Genomic DNA, 19,113 nt, shown 5'->3' on the forward strand with positions numbered 1-19,113 from the left:
CCCCAACTCGGCTGATCACGTGGAACGTGAGAGGGCTCAACGGGCCGATAAAGAGGGCACGAGTACTCGCACACCTTAAGAAACTTAAAGCAGATGTGGTTATGTTACAGGAAACGCACCTGAAACTGATAGACCAGGTTAGGCTGCGTAAAGGATGGGTGGGGCAGGTGTTCCATTCGGGGCTGGATGCGAAAAACAGGGGGGTGGCTATATTAGTGGGGAAGCGGGTAATGTTCAAGGCAAAGACTATAGTGGTGGATAACGGGGGCAGATACGTGATGGTGAGTGGCAAATTACAGGGAGAGATGGTGGTTTTGGTAAACGTGTATGCCCCGAACTGGGATGATGCCAACTTTATGAGGCGAATGCTAGGACGCATCCCGGACCTAGAGACGGGAAAGCTGATAATGGGGGGAGACTTTAACACGGTGTTGGAACCAAGGCTGGATAGGTCGAAGTCCAGGACTGGTAGGAGGCCGGCAGCAGCCAAGGTGCTTAAGGATTTTATGGAGCAGATGGGAGGTGTGGACCCGTGGAGATTCAGTAGACCTAGGAGTAAGGAGTTCTCGTTTTTCTCCTATGTCCATAAAGTCTATTCGCGCATAGACTTTTTTGTGTTGGGTAGGGCATTGATCCCGAAGGTGAGGGGAACGGAATATACGGCTATAGCCATTTCGGATCATGCCCCACACTGGGTAGACTTGGAGATAGGGGAGGAAACAGGAGGGCGCCCACCCTGGAGAATGGACATGGGACTAATGGCGGATGAGGGGGTGTGCCTAAGGGTGAGGGGATGTATTGAAAAGTACTTGGAACTCAATGACAATGGGGAGGTTCAGGTGGGAGTGGTCTGGGAGGCGTTGAAGGCGGTGGTTAGGGGGGAGCTGATATCAATAAGGGCACATAAAGGGAAGCAGGAGAGTAAGGAACGGGAGCGGTTGCTGCAAGAACTTTTGAGGGTGGACAGACAATATGCGGAAGCACCGGAGGAGGGACTGTACAGGGAAAGTCAAAGGCTACATGTAGAATTTGACTTGCTGACTACAGGCACTGCAGAGGCACAATGGAGGAAGGCGCAGGGTGTACAGTATGAATATGGGGAGAAGGCGAGCAGATTGCTGGCACACCAATTGAGGAAAAGGGGAGCAGCGAGGGAAATAGGGGGAGTGAGGGATGAGGAAGGAGAGATGGAGCGGGGGGCGGAGAGAGTGAATGAAGTGTTCAAGACATTTTATAAAAAATTGTATGAAGCTCAACCCCCGGATGGGAGGGAGAGAATGATGGATTTTTTGGATCGGCTGGAAATTCCCAAGGTGGAAGAGCAGGAAAGGGTGGGACTGGGAGCACAGATCACGGTAGAAGAAGTGGTGAAAGGAATTAGGAACATGCAGACGGGAAAGGCCCCGGGACCGGACGGATTCCCAGTTGAATTTTACAGAAAGTATTTGGACTTGCTCGCCCCGGTACTGACGAGGACCTTTAACGAGGCAAAGGAAAGGGGACAACTGCCCCCGACTATGTCTGAAGCAACGATATCGCTTCTCTTAAAGAAGGAAAAGGATCCGCTACAATGCGGGTCCTACAGACCAATTTCCCTCCTAAATGTGGATGCCAAGGTCCTGGCCAAGGTAATGGCAATGAGAATAGAGGAATGTGTCCCGGGGGTGGTTCACGAGGACCAAACTGGGTTTGTGAAGGGGAGACAGCTGAACACGAATATACGGAGGCTGTTAGGGGTAATGATGATGGCCCCACCAGAGGGTGAAACGGAGATAGTAGTGGCGATGGATGCCGAGAAAGCATTTGATAGAGTGGAATGGGATTATCTGTGGGAGGTGTTGAGGAGATTTGGTTTTGGAGAGGGGTATGTTAGATGGGTGCAGCTGTTGTATAGGGCCCCAGTGGCGAGTGTGGTCACGAATGGACGGGGATCGGCATATTTTCGGCTCCATAGAGGGACAAGGCAGGGATGTCCTCTGTCCCCATTGCTGTTTGCACTGGCGATTGAGCCCCTGGCGATAGCGCTGAGAGGTTCCAAGAGATGGAGGGGAATACTTAGGGGAGGAGAAGAACACCGGGTATCTTTATATGCGGATGATCTGCTACTATATGTGGCGGATCCGGCGGAGGGGATGCCAGAAATAATGCGGATACTTGGGGAGTTTGGGGATTTTTCAGGGTATAAATTGAACATGGGGAAGAGTGAGCTGTTTGTGGTGCATCCAGGGGAGCAGAGTAGAGAAATAGAAGACCTACCGTTGAGGAAGGTAACAAGAGACTTTCGTTACCTGGGGATCCAGATAGCTAAGAATTGGGGCACATTGCACAGGCTAAATTTAACGCGGTTGGTGGAACAGATGGAGGAAGATTTCAAGAGATGGGATATGGTAGCACTGTCAATGGCAGGGAGGGTGCAGGCGGTTAAGATGGTGGTCCTCCCGAGATTCCTCTTTGTGTTTCAGTGCCTCCCGGTGGTGATCACGAAGGCTTTTTTTAAAAGGATAGAAAAGAGCATCATGGGTTTTGTTTGGGCCGGGAAGACTCCGAGAGTGAGGAAGGGATTCTTACAGCGTAGTAGGGATAGGGGGGGGCTGGCATTACCGAGCCTAAGTGAGTATTATTGGGCCGCTAATATTTCAATGGTGAGTAAGTGGATGGGAGAGGAGGAGGGAGCGGCGTGGAAGAGATTAGAGAGGGCGTCCTGTAGGGGGACCAGCCTGCAGGCTATGGTGACAGCCCCATTGCCGTTCTCACCGAGGAACTACACCACGAGCCCGGTGGTGGTAGCTACACTGAAGATTTGGGGACAGTGGAGACGACATAGGGGAAAGACCGGAGCATTGGGGGGGTCCCCGATAAGAAACAACCATAGGTTTGCCCCGGGGGGAATGGATGGGGAATATGGAATGTGGCAAAGAGCAGGAATAACGCAACTGAAAGATCTATTTGTGGACGGGAAGTTCGCAAGTCTGGGAGCGCTGACCGAGAAATATGGGTTGCCCCAAGGGAATGCATTCAGGTACATGCAATTGAGGGCTTTTGCGAGGCAACAGGTGAGGGAATTCCCGCAGCTCCCGACACAAGAGGTGACAGAGTCATCTCAAAGAAATGGGTGGGGGATGGTAAGGTGTCGGATATATATAGGGAAATGAGGGACGAAGGGGAGACTATGGTGGACGAACTAAAAGGGAAATGGGAAGAAGAGCTAGGGGAGGAGATCGAGGAGGGGCTGTGGGCAGATGCCCTAAACAGGGTAAACTCGTCGTCCTCGTGCGCCAGGCTAAGCCTGATTCAGTTTAAGGTATTACACAGGGCACATATGACTGGAACACGGCTCAGTAAATTTTTTGGGGTGGAGGATAGGTGTGCGAGGTGCTCGAGAAGCCCAGCGAATCATACCCATATGTTTTGGTCATGCCCGGCACTACAGGGGTTTTGGGTGGGGGTGACAAAGGCGCTTTCAAAAGTAGTAGGAGTCCGGGTCGAACCAAGCTGGGGGTTGGCTATATTTGGGGTTGCACAAGAGCCGGGAGTGCAGGAGGCGAGAGAGGCCGATGTTTTGGCCTTTGCGTCCCTAGTAGCCCGGCGCAGGATATTGCTAATGTGGAAAGAAGCCAAGCCCCCGGGGTGGAGACCTGGATAAATGATATGGCGGGGTTCATAAAGCTAGAGCGGATTAAGTTCATCCTAAGGGGGTCGGCTCAAGGGTTCACCAGGCGGTGGCAACCGTTCGTCGAATATCTTGCGGAAAGATAGATGGGGGGAAAAAGAAGGCAGCAGCAGCAGCCCAGGACTTGGGGGGGGGGGGGGGGGAGGGATGGGGGGGTGGGTGGGTGGGGGGGGTATAGCCTGTGACAAGGCAGTTGCCAATTAGGGCTAGTTTTCATTTTTGTTATTTAATATTTATTTATTTGTTGTTTTTTGTTTATATAAAAAAGGTCATTATTATCTGTATTGTTATAATGTTGTGTAAAGGATGCACAATGTACTGTGTTGGTTGACCAAAAATTTTCAATAAAATATTTATTAAAAAAAAAAAAATAGTGCGGTAGATACCGGGGAGCCAATGGATGTGGTATATCTGGATTTCCAGAAAGCCTTTGACAAGGTGCCACACAAAAGGTTGCTGCATAAGATAAAGATGCATGGCATTAAGGGGAAAGTAGTAGCATGGATAGAGGATTGGTTAATTAATATAAAGCAAAGAGTGGGGATTCATGGGTGTTTCTGTGGTTGGCAATCAGTAGCTAGTGGTGTCCCTCAGGGATCAGTGTTGGGCCCACAACGGTAGGCTATTGCGGAAAATACGGAGGCTGGGGATTGAGGGTGATTTTGAGATGTGGATCAGAAATTGGCTAGCTGAAAGAAGACAGAGGGTGGTGGTTGATGGGAAATGTTCAGAATGGAGTTCAGTTACAAGTGGAGTATCACAAGGATCTGTTCTGGGGCCGTTGCTGTTTGTCATTTTTATCAATGACCTAGAGGAAGGCGCAGAAGGGTGGGTGAGTAAATTTGTAGACGATACTAAAATCGGTGGTGTTGTCGATAGTGTGGAAGGAAGTAGCAGGTTACAGAGGGATATAGATAAGCTGCAGTGCTGGGCTGAGAGGTGGCAAATGGAGTTTAATGCAGAGAAGTGTGAGGTGATTCACGTTGGAAGGAAAAACAGGAATGTGGAATATTTGGCTAATGGAAAAGTTCTTGAAAGTGTGGATGAGCAGAGGGATCTAGGTGTCCATGTACATAGATCCCTGAAAGTTGCCACCCAGGTTGATAGGGTGGTGAAGAAGGCCTATGGAGTGTTGGCCTTTATTGGTAGAGGGATTGAGTTCCGGAGTCAGGAGGTCATGTTGCAGCTGTACAGAACTCTGGTACGGCCGCATTTGGAGTATTGCGTACAGTTCTGGTCACCGCATTATCGGAAGGACGTGGAGGCTTTGGAACGGGTGCAGAGGAGATTTACCAGGATGTTGCCTGGTATGGAGGGAAAATCCTATGAGGAAAGGCTGATGGACTTGAGGTTGTTTTCGTTAGAGAGAAGAAGGTTAAGAGGAGACTTAATAGAGGCATACAAAATGATCAGAGGGTTAGATAGGGTGGACAGTGAGAGCCTTCTCCCGTGGATGGAAATGGCTAGCACGAGGGGACATAGCCTTAAACTGAGGGGTAATAGATATAGGACAGAGGTCAGGGGTAGGTTCTTTACGCAAAGAGTAGTGAGGCCGTGGAATGCCCTACCTGCTACAGTGGTGAACTCGCCAACATTGAGGGCATTTAAAAGTTTATTGGATAAACATATGGATGATAATGGTATAGTGTAGGTTAGATGGCTTTTGTTTCGGTGCAACATCGTGGGCCGAAGGGCCTGTACTGCGCTGTATTGTTCTATGTTCTATGTTCTAACTGTTCACAATTTACATAGATGATTTGGAGTTGGGGACCAAGGGCAATGTGTCCAAGTTTGTAGACGACCCTGAGATAAGTGGTAAAGCAAAACGTGCAGAGGATACTGGAGGTCTGCAGAGGGATTTGGATAGGCTAAGTGAATGGGCTAGGGTCTGGCAGATGGAATACAATGTTGACAAATGTGAGGTTTTCCATTTTGGTTGGAATAACAGCAAAAGGGATTATTATTTAAATGATAAAATATTAAAACATGCTGCTGTGCAGAGAGACCTGGGTGTGCTCGTGCATGAGTCGCAAAACGTTGGTTTACAGGTGCACCAGGTGATTAAGAAGGCAAATGGAATTTTGTCCTTCATTGCTAGAGGGATGGAGTTTAAGACTAGGGAGGTTATGCAGCAATTGTATAAGGTGTTAGTGAGGCCACACCTGGAGTATTGTGTTCAGTTTTGGTCTCCTTACTTGAGAAAGGACGTACTGGCTCTGGAGGGTGTGCAGAGGAGATTCACTAGGTTAATCCCAGAGCTGAAGGGGTTGGATTACGAGGAGAGGTTGAGTAGACTGGGACTGTACTCGTGGGAATTTAGAAGGATGAGGGGGATCTTATAGAAACATATAAGATTATGAAGGGAATAGATAGGATAGATGCAGGCAGGTTGTTTCCACTGGCGGGTGAAAGCAGAACTAGGGGGCATAGCCTCAAAATAAGGGAAGTAGATTTAGGACTGAGTTTAGGAGGAACTTCTTCACCCAAAGGGTTGTGAATCTATGGAATTCCTTGCCCAGTGAAGCAGTAGAGGCTCCTTCATTAAATGTTTTTAAGATAAAGATAGATAGTTTTTTGAAGAATAAAGGTATTAAGGGTTATTTATGGTGTTCGGGCCGGAAAGTGGAGCTGATTCCACAAAAGATCAGCCATGATCTCATTGAATGGTGGAGCAGGCTTGAGGGGCCAGATGGCCTACTCCTGCTCCTAGTTCTTATGTTCTTATGTGGTGAAGGTACGGAGCTGGGTCAGAGGGGTTGATTCCCAGTGGGTCAGAATGGAGGAGAGTTTGTGTAAGGGGTCGGGATTGAAGGCGCGAGCAACAGCGCTGCTTCCAATGGCCCCGGGGAAATACTCAGGGAGTCCGGTAGTAATTGCTTCATTGAGAATTTGGAGGCAGTTTTGACAGCACTTCGGCTTGGGGGCAAGGTCAAGGGAAATGCCAATTCGGGGGAACCACAGTCTTGAGCCAGGGAAATGGGACGGAAATTTTTGGAGCTGGGAGGAGAAGGGGATTAAGACACTAAAAGATTTGCTTCTTGGGGGTCGGTTTGCAGGATTGAAGTAGCGAAGTATGGGCTGGAGCAGGGGGAAATGTTTATGTCATGCAGGTTCGAGATTTTGCCAGGAAGGAGATACAGAGCATCCCGGTGGAGCCGGCCTCCACATTGCTGGAGGAGGTGCTGACGACAGGGGGACTGGAGAAGGAGGTAGTGTCGGTGGTTTTCAGGGCTATTTTGGAAGAGGAGAAGGCACCGCTGGAAGGGATCAAGGGAAAGTGGGAGGAAGAGTTGGGAGACGGTATGGAGGAGGGGTTCTGGTGTGATGTGCTCCGGAGGGTGAACGCCTCCACCTCGTGCACGAGGTTGGGGCTGATACAGCTAAAAGTGGTATATAGAGCACGCCTCACGAGTGCGAGGATGAGCCGATTCTTTGAAGGGGTAGAAGGTGTGTGTGAACATTGCGGGGGAGGCCCCGCGAATCACATTCATGTGTTTTGGTCCTGTCCAAGCTGGGGGATTACAGGAAGGAGGTGTTTAGGGTAATCTCTAAAGTGGTCCATGTGAAACTGGACCCGGCCCCTCGGGAGGGAATATTTGGGGTGTCGGACCAGCCGGGGTTGGAAACAGGTGCGTAGGCAGATGTTGTAGCCTTTGCCTCGTTGATCGCCTGAAGGCGGATCCTGTTGGGATGGAGAGTAACCTGTGCTCTGGCGTGGCGGGGGGAACTGTTGGAATTCTTAACTCTTGAGAAGGTTAAGTTTGAATTGAGGGGAAGGATGGAGGGGTTCTACAATTCATGGGCGTTATTCATTATGCACCTTCAAGAATTGGATATCATCGAATATTGGGGTTGTGGGGAGGGGGCTGTATGTGTTAATGATGACTATGGGTGATTGCTGATTCCTTTTTATTTGTTTTTGTCAACATGCGGTCTGCTGTTTGATGGTTTGGTGGGAGGATAGGATTGTTGTTGATTTGGGAATTGACATTGTATTTGTTACTGCTTATTGTTTATTGTTGGTGGGTGTAAATTTGGGAGAAAATGTGAAAAAGGAGGAGAATAAAAATATTTATTAAAAAAAATGTAGGAATCTATCTATCTCAGTCTTGAACATACTCAATGATTGAGCTTCTGCAGCTCTCTGGGTAAGAGAAAGCCAAAGATTCACCACCCGCTTGAGAGATTAAATAATAATATTAATATTGTTGATTATAATATGATTTTCTAAATGTCTTGCTACTATTTCCTTTATAATGGATTCCAGTATTTTCCCGATGACTGATATTAGGCCTGTAGTTTCCTGCTTTCTGTGTCCCTCCTTGCTTGAATAGTGGAGATACATTTGTGACTTTGCAATCCGCTGGGACCTTTCCAGAATTCAGGAAATTTTGGAAGATTACATCCAGTATCTCTGCAGTCACATTTTCAAGAACCCTGGATGTAGCTCCAGGGGACTTATCAACCTTTAGTCCCATTAGTTTTCTGAGCAGTTTTTCTCCAATGATTGTGATACGTTGCTCCCATCCTTTTGTCCCTTAATTTTCTACTGTTCTCAAGATGCTTTTCATATCTTATACTGTGAAGACATATAGAAAGTACTTGTTAAAAGTCTCTGCCATTTCTTTTTCCCCCCTCATGACTAATTCTCCAGTTTCATCCTCTGAGGGACTAATGTTTACTTTAACTGCTCTTTTCCTTTTTTCGTATTTGTAGAAACGCTTTCTTTTTGTTTTGATATTTCTTGCTTGTTTGCCCTCATTCGAATTTCTCCCTCTTTATTATATTTTCAGTAATCCTTTTCTGGTTGCTGAAATTTTCCCAATCATCTGGCCTACTTTTATGCATCATTGTATGCCTTTTCTTTCAATTTAATGCCATCCTTAACTTCCTTAGCTAGCCATAGTTGATGCGTCCTTCTCATCGGGCCTTTCTTTTTCAATGGAACATATCTTTATTGACAGTTCTGAAAATGTGAAGTTATGCACTTTGATAGGAAGAATAAAGGAGCTGAATATTATTTATACAAAGAGAAACTGGAGAAAGCTGCAGCTCAGAGTTATTTGGGGGCCCACGTGCATAAATCACAAAAACTAGCATGTAAGTTCAGCAGGTAACAGGGAAGGCAAATGGAACGTTGCCCTTTATTTCAAAGGGAATGGAGTACAAAAATAGGGAAGCCTTGCTAAAACTGTACAAGACACAAGTTAGACCATGTCTGGAATATTGTGAATCGTTTTGGTCCCCTTATTGGCAGCAGTCCAGAGAAGGTTCATGAGGTTTATCCTGGGTGTGGAGGAATTTTCTTATGAGGAGAAGTTGAGTAGGTTGGGCCTGTACTCATTGGAGTTTAGAAGAATGAGAGGCGACCCTATTGAGACATACAGGGTTCTCGGGTGGCTTGACAGGGTAGATGCTAAGAGGTTGTTTCCCCCTGTGGGAAAGTCCAGGGCCAGAGGGTATGATCTCAGAGCAAGGGGACACCCATTAAGACCAAGGTCTCAACCTGAAGTTGAGTGTGATGATACTCTACTATGCAATTCACCTAGGATGCTTTACTTTGAGATTATTAATTAATCCCGTCTCGGGCAGCTCGGTGGCGCAGTGGGTTAGCACTGCGGCCTCATGGCGCCGAGGTCCCAGGTTCGATCCCAGCTCTGGGTCACTGTCCGTGTGGAGTTTGCACATTCTCCCCGTGTTTGTGTGTGTTTCGCCCCCACAACCCAAAAATGTGCAAGCTAGGTGGATTTGCCATGCTAAATTGCCCCTTAATTGGAAAAAATGAATTGGGTACTCTAAATTTAAAAAAAATAATTAATTAATCCCGTCACATTACCCTGGTCTGGACTCTCCCAAGAGAGTAAATAGTTTCTCTGTTGTGCCAAAACTTTGGGCAGTTTTACTAATGTAGAATGTCAAAGGATGTTATTTATATGGGTTTTCAGAAGGCATTTTAGAAAGTCCCTCATAACATAAGAAATAGGAGCTGGAGTAGGTACTTGACCCTTTGCATCTGCTCATGGCTGATCTTCTACCTTGAGTCCACCGACCCGGGCAGCACGGTAGCATTGTGGATAGCACAATTGCTTCACAGCTCCAGGGTCCCAAGTTCGATTCCCGGCTTGGGTCACTGTCTGTGCAGAGTCTGCACATTCTCCCCGTGTGTGCTTGGATTTCCTCCGGGTGCTCCGGTTTCCTCCCACAGTCCAAAGATGTGCTGGTTAGGTGGATTGGCCATGATAAATTGCCATAGTGTCCAGAATTGCCCTTAGTGTTGGGTGGGGTTACTGGGTTATGGGGACAGGGTGGAGGTGTGGACCTTGGGTAGGGTGCTCTTTCCAAGAGCCGGTGCAGACTCGATGGGCCGAATGGCCTCCTTCTGCACTGTAAATTTTATGATTCTATGGCCCACACTATCCCCATATCTCTTTGTTCCCTTTGTACCCAAACAGCTAATGACCTCTGTCTTGAATATACTCAGTTACTGCACTTAACAGGGTAGAAAATTAAAAACAAATCACAACCTTTGCATCAACAAATTTCTCCTTGTCCCAGTGTTAAAATGACTGACCCCTTATTCTGAAATAGTGACCCCTGCTCTAGATTCCTTTTCTGGGTATTTAAGTCTGTCAAGCTCCTTAAGAACCTTACATGTTTCAATTAGATCACCTCTCATTCTTCTAAAATTAAGGGAATATAGGTGTAATAGACTCAATCTCTCTTCATAGGGCAATCCCCTCGTCCCAGGAACCAGTCTAGTGAGCTTTTGGTGCTTTCCCTCTGGAGCAAGTATGTCCTTTCTTGGATTAGGAGACCAAAACTTCATAAAGTATTCCAGGTGCGATTTCACTCATTTTCTGTACAATCGTGGCAAGGGTAAATGCACAATCGTGGCAAGGGTAAATGCAATTATATGGCATTCGTGGCAACCTTTTGACATTGTTAATGAATTGGTTTGGGAGTCTTGTAGTGCAGTGGTAGCATCCCTACCTCTGGGCCAGAAGGTCTGTCTTCAGCCCCACTTTAGGACTCAATGGCCACAGAGGGTGTGCTCATCATGTGGCCAAACAGGTTAATTATCAGTCTAAAATTGCTTCCAATATGCTTGATGGTGGGCAGAAAAAAGCAGGAGAGTTTCCTAATCAGCCATGCTGCAGGAGCCACGAGCAAACCCAGTCCAGTGCAGTACTTTGCCGAATATAATCATAGAAACATTCAATGGAAGTTCATGGTTGCCAGCACCCTCTTTAGGGCATGGTATCTGAAGGAGGAGGAGAGAATTGTTTAGGAGAAATAGATAACAAATAATGGGTGTGTATTTCTATTAGCAGATATATTGATGATATCCTCCTGGGGCCTCTGTTTCACAGATTATCAATGACTTGGCTAAAGTAATAGAGCGCCATATATCCAAATTAACTGGTAGACTGTGCAGTGTATATGGACAGAGTTGCAAATGGACAGTTAGTAGATTCAAGTGAGTGGGTAAAACTACAGCAGATGGAGTTCTCTGTAGGGAAGTGTGAAGTCATTCAAAGAAGGGTATATCCAAATATTTTGTAGTGAGTGAGAAGTGTGAAACTGAGAAATTTAGGAGTCTGTGTACAGAATTCACTTCGAACTGGTGGATACGTCCCAAAAAACAATTAAAAGGTTAATTGAATGTGTTAGCTTTTATCTTCTGGTGGCTGAAATGCAAACAGGTGGAGATGAGCTACATTTGTAGAAGCTTTGGTTAGATTTTGTTCACTTCTGAACGTTGCGTCTTGGAAAGGATAGATTTGCCGAGAAGGGGGTGCAGTGCCAATTCACAAGAATGATTTTGGGACTAAAAGTGAGAAATTATGAGGATTTAGACCAGCACGTGTTTATTTATCTTTTTTTTTTAATAAACATTTTATTGAGCTATTTTTTGGTATTATAACAACAACACAATAAACAATGTACATGAAACTATAAACATAGTGCAAAAGCCGCCTCCCTCCCTTACAGGTCCCACCTTTATTAAATCCCTACTCTAATCTAAACTTGATGTGGAGATGCCGGCGTTGGACTGGGGTGAGCACAGTACGAAGTCTTACAACACCAGGTTAAAGTCCAACAGGTTTGTTTCGATGTCACTAGCTTTCAGAGCGCTGCTCCTTCCTCAGGTGAATGAAGAGGTATGTTCCAGAAACACATATATAGACAAATTCAAAGATGCCAAACAATGCTAGGAATGCGACCATTAGCAGGTGATTAAATCTTTACAGATCCAGAGATGGGGTAACCCCAGGTTAAAGAGGTGTGAATTGCATCAAGCCAGGACAGTTGGTAGGATTTTGCAGGCCAGATGGTGGCGGATTAATGTAATGCGACATGAATCCCAGGTCCCGGTTGAGGCCGCACTCATGTGTGCGGAACTTGGCTATAAGTTTCTGCTCGGCGATTCCGCGTTGTCGCGTGTCCTGAAGGCCGCCTTGGAGAACGCTTACCCGGAGATCAGAGGCTGAATGCCCTTGACTGCTGAAGTGTTCCCCGACTGGAAGGGAACATTCCTGCCTGGTGATTGTTGCGCGATGTCCGTTCATTCGTTGTCGCAGCGTCTGCATGGTCTCGCCAATGTACCACGCTTCGGGACATCCTTTCCTGCAGCGTATGAGGTAGACAACGTTGGCCGAGTCGCACGAGTATGTACCGCGTACCTGGTGGGTGGTGTTCTCACGTGTAATAGTGGTATCCATGTCGATGATCTGGCACGTCTTGCAGAGATTGCCATGGCAGGGTTGTGTGGTGTCGTGGTCACTGTTCTGAAGACTGGGTAGTTTGCTGCAAACAATGGTTCGTTTGAGGTTGCGCGGTTGTTTGAAGGCAAGTAGTGGGGGTGTGGGGATGACCTTGGCAAGATGTTCATCGTCATCAATGACGTGTTGAAGGCTGTGAAGAAGATGACGTAGTTTCTCCACTCCGGGGAAGTACTGGACGACGAAGGGTATTCTGTCGGTTGTGTCCCATGTTTGTCTTCTGAGGAGGTCGGTGCGGTTTTTCGCTGTGGCGCGTTGGAACTGTCGCTCGATGAGTCGAGTGCCATATCCCGTTCGTACGAGGGCATCTTTCAACGTCTGTAGATGTCTGTTACGCTCCTCCTCGTCTGAGCAGATCCTGTGTATACGGAGCGCTTGTCCATAGGGGATGGCTTCTTTAAAGTGTTTAGGGTGGAAGCTGGAGAAGTGGAGCATCATGAGGTTATCCGTGGGTTTGCGGTAAAGCGAAGTGCTGAGGTGACCGTCCTTGATGGAGATGAGTGTGTCCAAGAATGCAACTGATTTTGGAGAGTAGTCCATGGTGAGTCTGATGGTTGGATGGAACTTATTACACGATGACATTAATAAGTTCCATCCAACCATCAGACTCACCATGGACTACTCTCCAAAATCAGTTGCATTCTTGGACACACTCATCTCCATCAAGGACGGTCACCTCAGCACTTCGCTTTACCGCAAACCCACGGATAACCTCATGATGCTCCACTTCTCCAGCTTCCACCCTAAACACATTAAAGAAGCCATCCCCTATGGACAAGCGCTCCGTATACACAGGATCTGCTCAGACGAGGAGGAGCGTAACAGACATCTACAGACGTTGAAAGATGCCCTCGTACGAACGGGATATGGCACTCGACTCATCGAGCGACAGTTCCAACGCGCCACAGCGAAAAACCACACCGACCTCCTCAGAAGACAAACATGGGACACAACCGACAGAATACCCTTCGTCGTCCAGTACTTCCCCGGAGTGGAGAAACTACGTCATCTTCTTCACAGCCTTCAACACGTCATTGATGACGATGAACATCTTGCCAAGGTCATCCCCACACCCCCACTACTTGCCTTCAAACAACCGCGCAACCTCAAACGAACCATTGTTTGCAGCAAACTACCCAGTCTTCAGAACAGTGACCACGACACCACACAACCCTGCCATGGCAATCTCTGCAAGACGTGCCAGATCATCGACATGGATACCACTATTACACGTGAGAACACCACCCACCAGGTACGCGGTACATACTCGTGCGACTCGGCCAACGTTGTCTACCTCATACGTTGCAGGAAAGGATGTCCCGAAGCGTGGTACATTGGCGAGACCATGCAGACGCTGCGACAACGAATGAACGGACATCGCGCAACAATCACCAGGCAGGAATGTTCCCTTCCAGTCGGGGAACACTTCAGCAGTCAAGGGCATTCAGCCTCTGATCTCCGGGTAAGCGTTCTCCAAGGCGGCCTTCAGGACGCGCGACAACGTGGAATCGCCGAGCAGAAACTTATAGCCAAGTTCCGCACACATGAGTGCGGCCTCAACCGGGACCTGGGATTCATGTCGCATTACATTCATCCCCCATCATCTGGCCTGCAAAATCCTACCAACTGTCCTGGCTTGATGCAATTCACACCTCTTTAACCTGGGGTTACCCCATCTCTGGATCTGTAAAGATTTAATCACCTGCTAATGGTCGCATTCCTAGCATTGTTTGGCATCTTTGAATTTGTCTATATATGTGTTTCTGGAACATACCTCTTCATTCACCTGAGGAAGGAGCAGCGCTCTGAAAGCTAGTGACATCGAAACAAACCTGTTGGACTTTAACCTGGTGTTGTAAGACTTCGTACTCTAATCTAAACTAACACCCCCCCCCATCCCCTTTAGCTGACGATTAATTTTCCGCGAAGAAGTTGACGAACGGTTGCCACCTCCTGGTGAACCCTAACAGTGACCCTCTCAAGGCGAACTTGATTTTCTCCAAACAGAGAAAGCTAGCCATGTCCGGTAGCCAGGTCTTCGACTTCGGGGGCTTTGAGTCCCTCCAAGCTAATAGTATCCGTCTCCGGGCTACCAGGGACGCAAAGGCCAGAACGCCTGCCTCTTTCTCCTCCTGGATTCCCGGGTCTTCCGACACCCCGGAAATCGCCACCTCTGGACTCAGCGGCACCCTTGTTTTTAACCGTGGGCATGACATCTGCAAACCCCTGCCAAAATCCCCTAAGCTTTGGAAATGCCCAGAACATGTGGACATGGTTCGCTGGTCCTCCCGCACATTTAGCACACCTGTCTTCCACACCAAAGAATCTGCTCATCCAGGCCACTGTCATGTGGGCCCGATGAACGACCTTAAATTGTATCAGGCTGATCCTGGCACATGTTGTGGACGCATTGACTCGACTCAACGCGTCCGCCCATAGACCATCCTCTATCTCTCCTCCCATCTCCTCCTCCCACTTGCGCTTCAGCTCCTCGGTCTGCGTCTCCTCTGACCCCAAAAGTTCCTTGTAAATGTCCGAGACACTCCCTTCTCCTACTCATCCTCTGGAATCCCCCTTAGCGGTAGGAGCGAGAAGGTTGACACCTGTTTACGTAGGAAGTCCCGTACCTGCAGATACTTGAATTTGTTCCCCCTCGCCAACCCAAATTTCTCCTCCAACGCCCTCATACTCGGAAAGCTCCCCTCTAGAAACATATCCCCATCCTCTCAATCCCTGCTCTCCGCCATATCTGGAACCCTCCATCCATACTTCCCGGGGCAAACCGGTGATTATTACAGATTGGGGACCAGACCGATGCTCCCTCTGCTACCACATGTCTCCTCCATTGCCCCCAGACTCTTAGGATCGCCACCACCACGGGGCTGGTGGAGTACTGTGCCGGCGGGAACGGCAGAGGCGCAATTACCAATGCGCCCAAACTGTCGGTCCCTTGCATGAAGCTGCTTCCATACGCTCCCATGCCGACCCCTCCCCCACCACCCACTTCCTGATCATGGCTGTATTCGCCGCCCAGTAATAGTTACTTTAATTTGGCAGCGCCAGCCTGCCCTCACCCCAACTCCGCTCAAGCATTACCTTCCTTACCCGCGGGGTCTTGCCCGCCCAAACAAAGCCAGAGATCACTTTGTTGACCCGTTTAAAAAAGGACCGCGGAATAAAGATGGGGAGACATTGAAACACGAACAGGAATCTTGGGAGGACCGACATCTTCACCGTCTGCACCATCCCAGCTAATGACAGCGTCCCATCTCCGAAAATCGTCCTTCATTTGATCTACGAGCCGGGCCAGATTTAATTCATGTAGCCGGTCCCATTCCCGCGCCACTTGAAGGCCTAGGTACCTAAACCTTCCCCCTACTAATCTAAACAACTGCTCCCCCAATCGCCTCTCCTGTCCCCTCACCTGGATCGCAAACATCTCACTTTTCCCCATATTTAGCTTATACCCCCGAAAACCTGCCAAATTCCCTTAGAATCCTCATGATTTCTTGCATCCCCTCTAATGGGTCGTCTACATAGAGCGAGACTCTGTGCTCCACCCCCCATCGGACCAGAGCGATTGCCAACGGCTCTATAGATAGTGCGAACAACAGTGGGGAGAGGGGGCATCCCTGTCTTGTCCACCGGTGCAGTCTAAAATGGTCCGATGTCCTACTCGTCCATTCACCTGCCACAGGAGCCTGATGGAGCAACCTGACCAGTCAATAAAGCCCCGCGCAAATCCGGGCCGTCCCAGTACCTCCCACGGATAATCGCATTCTACCCGATCAAAAGCCTTTTCTGCATCCATTGCGATCACTACCTCCACCTCCCTACCTTCCGGGGGCATCATGATCACATTTAACAGTCTTCTTACATTGGCCACCAACTGCCTACCCTTAACAAACTCCGTCTGGTCCTCCCCAATAACGTCCGGAACACAATCCTCAATCCTGGAGGACAAAACTTTGGCCAGCAGTTTGGCATCCATGTTCAACAGGGATATCGGCCTGTAGGACCCACACAGCTCCGGGTTCTTGTCCCGCTTCAGAATCAGCGAAATCATGGCCTGTGACATCGTCGGTGGCAGCACCCCTCTTTCCCTTGCCTCATTGAACATCCTCATCAACACCGGCCGCAATGTCCCAGAGAACATTTTATAAAACTCCACTGGGTACCCGTCCGGCCCCAGGGCTTTACCCGCCTGCATGGCCTTCAGACCCTCCGCTATCTCTTCCAACCCAATCGTGGCCCCCAGCTCTTCTATCAGCTCCCTGTCCACCTTTGGGAAATTCAGCCCCTCCAAGAAGTGCCTCATCCCCTCTGGCCCGTAGGAGGTTCCGACCTATACAGCCTACTGTAGAAATTCCTGAACGCCTTATTCACCCCTGCTGAATCTCCAACCAGGTTCCCATCTCCGTCATTTACTTTCCCTATCTCCCTGGCTACCTCCCTCTTTCTAAGCTGTTGTGCAAGCATTCTGCTGGCCGTTTCTCCATATTTATAGATCGCCCCCCTCGCCTTTCTCAGCTGCTCCACCGCCCTTCCTGCGGTCAACAAGCTGAACTCCGCCTGTAGCCTCCGCCGTTCCCTTAAAAGCCCTGCCTCTGGGGTCTCCGCATACCTCCTATCGATCTGTAGTATATCCTTAACCAGTCGGTCCGTCTCTGCCCTGTCCACCTTCTCCCTATGGGCCCGGATCGAGATCAGCTCCCCTCTGACCACCGCTTTCAGTGCTTCCCAGACCATCGCTGCCGAAATTTCCCCCGTGTCGTTGACCTGCAGGTAGTTCTGAATACATTTCCTCAGCCGCTCGTGCACCCCTTCGTCAGCCAAAAGTCCCACATCTAACCTCCAGTGCGGGCGCTGGTTCTTGTTTTTACTAACCTGCAGGTCAACCCAGTGCGGAGCATGGTCTGAGATTGTGATCGCCGAGTACCCAGTGTCCACCACCCCTGCCAGTAAGGCCCTGCTCAAAATGAAGAAATCGATCCGGGAGTACACTTTATGCACGTGTGAGTAGAAGGAGAACTCCTTCATCCTTGGCTGCCAAAATCTCCATGGATCCAGCCCCCCCATCTGCTCCATGAACCCTTTTAGTTCCTTTGCCATTGCTGGCACCCTGCCTGTTTACGAGCTTGACCGGTCCAAACCAGGGTCAATAACTGTGTTGAAGACCCCTCCTATCAGCGAGTCCAGGTCCGGTATCTTCCCCAGCATCCTCTTTATAAACTCCACATCATCCCAATTTGGCGCATACACATTTACTAATACCACCTGCACCCCCTCCAGTTCCCCACTGACCATAATGTACCGACCTCCCACATCCAAAACTATTCTACACGCCTCAAACACCACCCGCTTATTGATCAGGATCGCAACCCCTCTAGTCTTTGAATCCAGTCCCGAGTAAAAAACCTGACTGACCCAGCCTTTCCTCAATCTAATCTGGTCAGTTACTCTAAGGTGCATCTCCTGCAACATTACCACGTCCGCCTTCAGTCCTCTAAGATGCGCAAACACACGTGTCCTCTTGACCGGCTCATTTAACCCTCAAACATTCCAGGTGATCAGCCTAGTTGGGAGGCTCCTTGCCCCCCGCCTTCGCCAATCAGCCATCCCCTTTTTTGGGCCCGCCTTCAGCCCATGCTCCGTACCTCCACCGGCCCGCCCCCAGGCAGCCTCCACCCCCAACCTCCTCTCTGTCCCTTGGCCCAAGCCCCTCCCTTGTCAGCAGAACATTTACCCCCTCCTCCCCCCCCCCCCTAATAACAACACTCTGTAACCTAATCCCTTTGATAAACCAAACACAGGCACCCCCCCACTGCGCTTCTGTGAGCTAACCCGCTCAGCTAGCTTGGTGACCCCCAACCCTAGCGCCAGATAGTCTCCCACTCCCAACTATTGCCCCCCCCCCCACCCCCCCCCCGCTCATACAAACATACTCCAACATCAAACAATCCCCACACAATTGCCCGACAGAAAGATACCAAAATCTAAACAAGCACACCTCTATCTCCCAACAATGCAAACGAAAACCTTAACTCACTCAGCTCTGCCACTGGTCCCAAATCAATACAGAAGGCATTGCAAACAGCTTCCACAAATCGAAAAACGAGAAGCTTTTTTTTTTAAAGAACAGAGAAGCAAAGAGAAACATGAACGCTGTAGCAAAGTTCAAAAGTTCTCAGTCCACCACCAGTCCTTTTCACGAAGTCCAGCACGTCCTCAGGCGACTCTAAATAAATGTGTTGTTCCTTGTACGTGACCCAGAGACAGGCCGGATACAACAGTCTGAACTTCACCTTTTTCTGAAAAAGGATCGACCTAATCTGGTTGAAGCCTGCTCTTCTCCTGGCTACCTCCACACTCAGGTCCTGGTAGACCCGCAGGATACTATTGTCCTGCTTACAGCTCCGTGTCTGCTTGGCCCACTGAAGAATGCGCTCCTTATCCAAGTACCTGTGGAATCTCACCACCATTGCCCTTGGGGGGTGGGGGGGGTCTCCCATTTGCGGCTTCCTCGCGAGTGCTCTGTGTGTCCTGTCCACCTCCAAGGGTCAGGAGAATGCCTTATCCCCCAGCAGCTTCTCAAACATATCTGCGATGTATGTCCCAGTGTCCGCTCCTTCGGACCCCTCCGGGAGCCCAACGATTCTC

The 19,113-nt window shown here is 49.0% G+C and overlaps 1 protein-coding gene across 2 annotated transcripts in view; it reads left to right on the forward strand.

The window, feature by feature from the left end:
* stk3 (serine/threonine kinase 3 (STE20 homolog, yeast)) overlaps positions 1–19,113 on the forward strand; it is a 584,348-nt gene that overhangs the window by 36,793 nt on the left and 528,442 nt on the right. The window contains exon 2 of one of the 2 annotated variants that reach the window (XM_072468457.1): positions 10,399–10,508. The exons of the other annotated variant lie outside the window; for it this stretch is intronic. Coding sequence (XP_072324558.1) covers positions 10,462–10,508 — 47 coding nt within the window. The 5' untranslated portion in view covers positions 10,399–10,461. The remainder of the gene's footprint in view (positions 1–10,398; positions 10,509–19,113) is intronic. 2 annotated transcript variants of the gene reach the window in all.

This window comes from Scyliorhinus torazame, chromosome 11 (assembly GCF_047496885.1).
Source record: "Scyliorhinus torazame isolate Kashiwa2021f chromosome 11, sScyTor2.1, whole genome shotgun sequence".
Lineage (NCBI taxonomy): Eukaryota > Metazoa > Chordata > Chondrichthyes > Carcharhiniformes > Scyliorhinidae > Scyliorhinus > Scyliorhinus torazame.